This window comes from Parambassis ranga, chromosome 9, assembly GCF_900634625.1.
Source record: "Parambassis ranga chromosome 9, fParRan2.1, whole genome shotgun sequence".
Classification (NCBI taxonomy): domain Eukaryota; kingdom Metazoa; phylum Chordata; class Actinopteri; family Ambassidae; genus Parambassis; species Parambassis ranga.
The window spans coordinates 7,702,350-7,710,472 of NC_041030.1; the positions used below are offsets into that span (position 1 = coordinate 7,702,350).

The 8,123-nt window shown below is 45.1% G+C and overlaps 1 protein-coding gene across 1 annotated transcript in view; it reads right to left on the reverse strand.

The window, feature by feature from the left end:
* setbp1 (SET binding protein 1) overlaps positions 1–7,237 on the reverse strand; it is a 29,010-nt gene extending 21,773 nt beyond the window's left edge. Inside the window, exons 1-2 of the mRNA XM_028413652.1 lie at positions 6,488–7,237; positions 343–935 (exon numbers count right to left, since the gene is read on the reverse strand). Of these exons, the coding sequence (XP_028269453.1) occupies positions 343–777 (435 nt within the window). The 5' untranslated portion in view covers positions 778–935; positions 6,488–7,237. The remainder of the gene's footprint in view (positions 1–342; positions 936–6,487) is intronic.
* Between the last annotated feature and the right edge of the window lie 886 nt (positions 7,238–8,123).

Below are 8,123 nucleotides of genomic sequence, written 5' to 3' on the forward strand. Positions count from 1 at the left end.
TTCATTAAAGGAGAGGAGAGGAGAGGAGAGGCCCCTGCGTATATGACCACAAATGGAGAGAGCAGACACCAGCTGTCACTTGCTTATGTCAGCCCTATTCTCAGCTCTTATGCGAGTGTGTGCATGTGTGTGTGTGTCACTCTGCGATCTCAGTTAGACCAGTTTCAATTACAGAGCAAACTTTGACCCTGTGTAACCAAGCTGGGAAAAGGTACAGGAAGGTGGAGCATCTAACAGAGGGAGTGGCCTTTTTCAGAGATGCTGGGGGGGAAAGCAGCCACAATAAAAAACATACTGTACAGGACATCATGCTACAGACTGTAACAAACATAGAAAACATACCCTTTTTCTAGGAGGTCCTCGATCTTCATCCTTCGAGCCCCGCCCTGCTCCGCCTCCACCTCCTGTCCGTCCCTGCCGCCCTCCTTTGCTCTCTCCAATTGGAGGTCTGATGGTCATCCTGATCTCAGGTGGGCAAATGTAGTTCTCAAGGCTCTTGGGGGGCTTCTTGGTGCGCTTGGTGGTCTGTATCTTCAGCTTTAGACTTCCTTCCTGGAAACTTGCTTCCTTGATGGAGAACTCCTGCTCCTCCATTAGTCCCTCCCCTTGTTCTTCTAACCCCTCACCTTCGCTGATGGCACCATTAATGACATCATCACTGTGTGCCAACCTAATGCCTCCAGCTCCTTCTTGGTCCTCTTCATTTGGCCTCCCCCTTCCTCCCTGAAGGTCCGCCTCTTTGGGTCGGGCTGAGCCAACCAGATCCCTTGGCTCCATCCACGCTCCCGCCAGAGCCAGTCAGGATGGGGGAAGCTGGGGCAGCCAGCCAATAGGAAGTTAGAGAACAGTAGTCTGTCGGGCTGGTTGGTTGTTGTCAATCAGCTACTGGGGTTCGGTTGATTGTCCCACAGGAACACAGCGAAGCCAGGGACAGTCTGCAAAAAGAGCAGGTGAATGACATGATTAGGAAAAAAGGGTCGATTAAAACCCATCCTGTCATCCCCTCAGCTTCCATTTCACTGCTGCCTCTCAGCACGGCCTGTCTGCTGTCATCAACATCACTGCCCGCCTGTAAAGTATAAAGGCTAACACACAAGCTCATCATAGAACTGCAGAGGCATGCTGCCAGGCCCTCATTTGCATTCTGTGCTTCACATAAACAAACTCATTTTTGACACTCACTACCTCTTGCCTTGCTCTCACCCTGCTTTCCTCACTTACTCTTCTCTTCCTCCTTTCATCACTCATTCTATCCCCACGACAGATCTGAAGCACAGCCACGCAGACACTAGAGTGATCAGTGCAAAATAAGACATTCCTCTTCTCTGCTCTAAAACCAGGCTGAAGTTAGCCTGAGGACACGAGACAGAATAAATGAACGAAGCTGACTTCTGTTTTTTTTTTCTTTTCACCAGAGCAGGGAAGGAGGGAGGGAATCACACAGGGGGAAAGGCAGCAGAGAAAGATGGAGGGAAGGAATCTAAATTCTTTCCCCAGATGTGGTTTACGAGCTGGTCTGGAAAAACCAGTGTCTGAACTGTTTTACACACGCATGCAGCAGCAATCCTGCACACATGAAAAAAAAACCATTCACTCATGCACATAAATACACATCGAAATGACAATGTTTCTGTCACAGAGGACACTACTGCACCCCTGCTCCTATTTGTGCTCGCAAGAGGAGAGGTTATGGACGCCATTTCTCACAGGACTCTCATTCCACATGTGGGCATAGATATACAGTTATGTTACATACACACACGTGCACTTACACAGGCCAACTTACACACAGGCGTATAAACAGAAAGCAACCAAAACAAACACTGGACTACACTTCTCACTACAGCTCCAGGGAATCCCATCAGTCAATATGACATGAGGCATGACTGAGCTGGGAGTGGGGAATGCTGTCTCACACACTCAGTTTAGTCTGACACCATTTACACTGATGTGAACCCAGACTACCTGCGAACATGACACAAGTAAATCTTAGTGCTTGCTGTAGGCTTTAAACAACCTAAGAGAGCACAAAAAAATGTACATACTGAGAATTACACACCTGACCTCCAACCCTAACACATACTCTGACATGGTGACTGTAGGTATTTTATATTATCTGGGTGTGTTTTCCTCTTGTACCAGCCCACGCCACTGTACAAACAGCTGATCCCCATCATAATACCCATCAGGCCTCACAGCACATGCTTCCATTGTGATTGAATAATCATAATCCACTGAGGAATTCCAGCTAACTTGTCAGACTCCACAGAAGCAGTGTCCAGCCCTGAGGTCCAAGTCAGCGGTTGGTCATTTTTCTGCTTCATGTCCTGGATTAAATAAAAATGAAAAGACTTGTTTCTACAACCCTCTATTTAGCTGTAAAGTTTGCCAATCTGAAACCACTTATATGGGTAATTGATGTAGGTTCTGGTAGCTCAAAAAAAAAACCTTAAAGGGCCATAACAGTGGTTTTGCATGTTTAAGGTTATGAACTCCAAATTGCTTATGAGAATTTTGCCAGCCTTTTTTCAAAGCATTCACTTTAGGATTGCTTCAAGCAGGAACCTCAAGGGTATAAAACAAAGCCAATGAGTACATGCCAAAAACTGCAGTCCCTAAAATTGCTCCAAAAGTCACGCCCCATAGACCTGTATGTTAAAATGTCCAACTTTCCAGCAGAAATAAACATGTTAACAGCTCAGTGCAAAAACAGTTTTGCTTGATTTACCCAGTGCTTATAGAGGGCTTTAATCTTCATCTGTCTACTTTATACTACAGCCTAAATTTCTATAAAATTAGGACTAGTTGGGTGTGAAGCATTAGAGGTTACTAGCTTGCATTCTTCAGGTTCCAGCATAGCAGTGTGCTGGCTCTGCGATTGTTATCTACCAGTTTGAATTTCTCGTTACCAAGAATGAATTCACGCGGTATGATGAATCAGCTATTGGCATCACCTGCCCACCTCAGCCCCACTCCTTTGTGACTTATCAGGTTAGCTGGTGCTAGAGAAAAGTACTGCAGAAATGGTGATAATGGAAGCCTCTAAACTGACTTACTTTAATCATTGGTTGGTTATTTCCACATGCATAACGTTCTGAATAATTATTATTCTGAGAATTGTTCCCTCTTGACTTGAAGAAATCCTTCAAAAACAACATTTCAAACTTTGGAGCCTGTTTCATGGAAGGAACTTTTGGACCGTCTGAAATCTCAAATGTCCTAGCCACTTTAATTGAACTCTTCTACTGACAAGACTTCAAAACAGACACTGCTCGCTGTATAACCACACAACGGTAGGAGTTACATCAATCAGTAACATTGATATGTAAATAAAAGAGGTTAAATGTTGAGTTTGATGTATTACCTATCCTCAAGAGAGATTTTCATAACCCACAAAAAATGAATGAAAACCACAGGCTGCCTGGAACTTGGGGAACCATTCCAAACACTAAAAAAAATCACCACCATGGACGTTTGACTAGTAGTCCAGGCATATTCCCAGCCTGATCTTAGCATGCCCACATGACCCCCTTTGGTCCTCTAGGAGCCTCCCAGTCCCTAATGTCAGCTTGGTGAGTCGCCCTAATGGCATGTGTGAAAGCCACCCTGGCTGTCATGTGACTGAGGACAATGACAGGAAAAAGAGACAGCTGCCAACCACAACATCACACATAAAAAAACATATCCGATGTGCTCGTAAAACCCTGTCATGTCTATCGCACAGTATGACAGCAAAATGGCACCATGTATTAGTAGACTCTTCATTCTGGGGCATTACTGCATAAACTACTTAGCTGGGTCATGACTATTCCTCCTCCCTGCTTGGTGCCCTAAGCGGTGTTAGTTCTGTTACTGGCAGACAGGCTGAGAGTTTATGTAAGACTGACCCCTCCTAGGGCCTCCCTCACTTACTTAGCCTGAGCCTCACTGTCTCCTCTCTCTCTCTCTCTCTCTTATACACACAAACACACTGATACACACACATACACACCTCAGCTAGCCTCAGACAGCAGGGTGATTGTGAGAGGCCAGACTCACTGCATAAATAGCTTTATTATGTTCTCAAAACTGCCAGGGCTAACCAGCTTCTCTCTCAAATAGCATAAGGTCATTCCCTGTGCTGGATGTGAAAGGCTATGAATGAGACACTCCTCCAACATTTTGCCTTTTTGTATTTTTACCGCCAATTATGATAAAGCTTTGATAATGGAATACAGATGGACAGAACAGAGATGGTGAACGATACAGACACAACAGAGGTAGAAAGAGTGTCTGAGTGTGAGGGAGAAACACACAGAGAGAGACAGGGAGAGAGATGGCAGCAGAAACACAACCTTTTAAGGCTGCATACCCAGCAGCCCAGTGCCTGAGGTGGACTCACAAATAGCTCACACACAGACAGATGCACACACACCAAACGCCTGTGTGATTACACAAGGTGAAGATTCTTTTTTTTTTTTTTTTTTCTACACATTTTTTTGACATGAGAGAAGTACAACCAACTCAGGCTGTAGATAGATGAACATTGTGTGGCAGCATTTTTCTCTTTTATCCCAACCCCTATAGTGAGAGGCAGTCATATAAACAAATGTTTCTAGAAAGGACCAGAAGGAATGGGCATCGAGCAGTGGACACAAGCGTGAGTTTTAAAGCTTGGACGACTTTTAAGAGCAAACTGAAGGGATCCATCCATTCCTATATATACAGAAAATACAGAAACAAATCTCTGCAGTTCAACATGGATGGCACAAGCATGTCTTTAGCTACAAGGCAGCAAGAAGGACAATCATAAAACAGCATGTGTGTGTGTGTGTGTGTGTGTGTGTGGGACAGCCATAATTGAAAATGATGGCTGCTTCGTGCAGCACCGCACGCACACATCTTCGGGATGAGCCATATGCCAGGTAGCACTAAAACCATCTTCACCTAACTACCCCGCAGAAGCAGATGAATGTTAAACCATTTTAACTGCAGCAGAAGCCACAAAATGGCTGTCAGCAAAAACACCTCCCCTACTCCCCAACTGTCTTCCTCCTTTCCCCTCACCTCACTCCCCCAACCTCTGTTCTCTCCCCTCTTTTCTGTGCTACCTCTTTCCCTTACCCTCCACCTCCACGCTCTCCCTCCTTCCTCTCCCTCCCTCCCTCCCTCCCTCCTTCTTTCTGTATGCTCTGCCAAAAGGTGCTCCAGTGCTGATATTCTGTTAAGAGAGCCTGCCAACAGTTAGATTTGTCCTTGGATCTCGTTCACATCCCCCCCTCCTTTTCTGTGATCCTATTTCGACCCAAGGTATCTAGCTCAGAAGGGGATACACCTAATCGATTTCTCACGCTTTAATTTAAAGGTGGCATGGGCATCTCATTACCTAATAGGGAGTATAATAGCCTGCTTCGTACTTTTACGCCACAAACATGCTGCCAGGCTTTAGGACGGGTTGAAACTGTTAACAAGACAAGATTGATGCTTCCATCTGAGTCTGAATCACCTCTATTATCCATCCTTCAACCTCATTTCTTTCCACCTGGTCACACACTTGTTTCACAGTTCCCCCTCTTCTCATGCCCCTGCACTGCATGCTCATATATCCTGAGAGCGCTGACCATTTTTCCACACTTTCCCTGGCTCATCCAGGTGCGTCTACTTATCTCTTGGTGCTCGGTTGTGACTGAGTTTTCTGGCGCTTCTGCTGATAACAGTGGCATAGTGCCACCAGATTTCCATCCCTCACATTTCTCCATCACTATTAGCCATGCTGTGTGTATTAACCACGTGAAACTGATCAGCTATTGATAACCACAAAGTTAAACAGCACCTACACACCTAGACACAGTGCAGCATCTCTGTGATTTGTGGACATGTATATGAAAATAGAACCAGAATGAAGGCTAAAATAAAAATGGAAACCACACACCACTGAATCTGAGGATACTTCTACGTGACATTTGTCCATCTCCGTCCTGTCTTACTTCACCAGTTAACCCAAAACATTTAAAGATGTCCGCTCCATCTGACATGACAGACCGAAAGAGTGACAACCATCTGCCTGTGATGTGATGCTATGTGATGGACTATCAATGTCAGTGAGGATGCCAAGCATGTGACCACAGAGCAGCAGTGTCTGAGCATGGCCGTTGATCAGTGCAGTGGACACTTCATACCCTTTGACCTAATTAGCTGTTTTATCCTAAAGCCACATAGTTACCAGGGTGATCATGGATGGAAGCTGAGTGGACAGTGTTGTTAGGTTGCGTCTGCGCGCGTGAATTTGTGGTTGTGGTGTGAGTATGCGCGCGCGTGTGACTACAAGCAATACTTCATGTAATGAACAGCAATCTCACACACACACACACACACACACACATAATGCATGAAGGTGTAGGAGCCATGTAAACAGCAGCAGCTTCTTACATTAATGCAAACATGAAGACATTTACAGCAGAGGTGTATTCAGGTGTGGAATGTGGCCAGTCAACCGGGGGCTACTTACCCATGTCTAATGTTGTCACACACTCGGCTCTAACGTGTAAATATTTTATCAAGATCATTTACAATCCATTTAGACACATTTTACACAAGCCACGGATGGGATGACAGCCTCCCGTGGAGCTGTCAAACGGCGCCGGAAAAAATGTATATGTTTTTTTTTTTGTCAGAAAAAAACCCAGATGAAAATGGCGTCAACGGTGCTTTGGAAAGAGGAAAAAAAGGAGAGAAAATAGGATTTGCAGTCGATCTGATGATAGAATGAAGGCAGCCGCACAGAGTGAAAAAATCCAATCGCAAACTTGTGTCCAAATTCCCCACAGAAAAGAGATCTTTAGAAGCTCTGGCGGATCGACTCGTGCTCGTGGAGAGCCGCGGCGGCGCACAGTGCGTCTCCGATGTCTTGCAGGATCGCTGGTCACTCGGGTAGCTGCACAGCACTGAGATCCCTCGCAAATCCGCTACTCGGCTGGTAGGGGAGGAGGAGGGGGTGAGCAGGACTATTACTGCAGTCAAAACAAGCCCGCATCCGACGAGCTACAAGCCCAAATCCAGCGGGGAGATTTCAGCGACAATACCGCGTTTTCAGCCGCTCAGTGCAGGAGACAGTGTAGCCGAGACAGGAGACTGGTGGTTTGGGTTGCTGGTTGCACTGGATCAGGGTTTTCCTCGCGTTCGTTCTCTGTGCCTCTCTGCTTTTCCGATCTGTGAATGTCAGGTCCCGGAGCCTGGTGTCTGGTAATGATCTCACCCAGCAGACTGAAAGCTCTGGCCGAGCAGAGCAGAGCGCAGGAGAGAGGAGAGGAGAGGAGAGTAAGAGCAACATCGCCTCCCCCCGGCAGCAAAGAAGCGCAGCTCGTTTTTTAACCTCCCTTGATTAATTCCCAGGGCTGTCTCTTGTGGGACTTGCTTTTACAGGCATGGTGTTATTTTAATTTAATGCAAATAGGGAAAGTAACATCTGGCAATAGGCTTGTTGTTTTGACTGAGTCACTGCTGTGAGACGAGGACGTTTTGCACTTTATTTCAACAGGTTCAGAAACATGTCATGAACACAAGTGTGACTTTTAACATAACTGGATGAAGGATCATTATAAGGTGCGAAGATCTAGGCTTTAAAATGTCTGAAATAAATAAATAAATAAAAATATGTATTTTCAGAGAACAGATGTTGAGCTTAACCACCAAAAAAGGATTAAACTATAATTTGGGTCAATCTCTAAGCTATGACCAGATAATAGTTTAATATCAAAAAGGACCAGACTCCAAAAGGCACCTCACAAAAAAAATCAAAAATTCAGGTAGGGCAGAAATAAAAACTGATGCACAGTAGATGAAGAAGCTGTCCTATTCCAAATAAATCAGAGATAATGATGTCATAAATAATAGGTGTGTCTGACTCTGTTTATCTGCTGTGGTAGTGGTATCTAAATACATCTATCAGATGTTCTGACACATATTCTCTGCAAGTATTTTGACGTGAAACACCTGTGGGCTGAGCTATAAATAGGTTATCACCATTGTCTTAATAGGAAATGGTTTGCACATAAACCACTACTACTGCAATGACAGACACAGTATAAGTATTCCAGTATAACATGTGTGTGTTCAGTAAGACAAAGGTTGCCACATCACAGTGC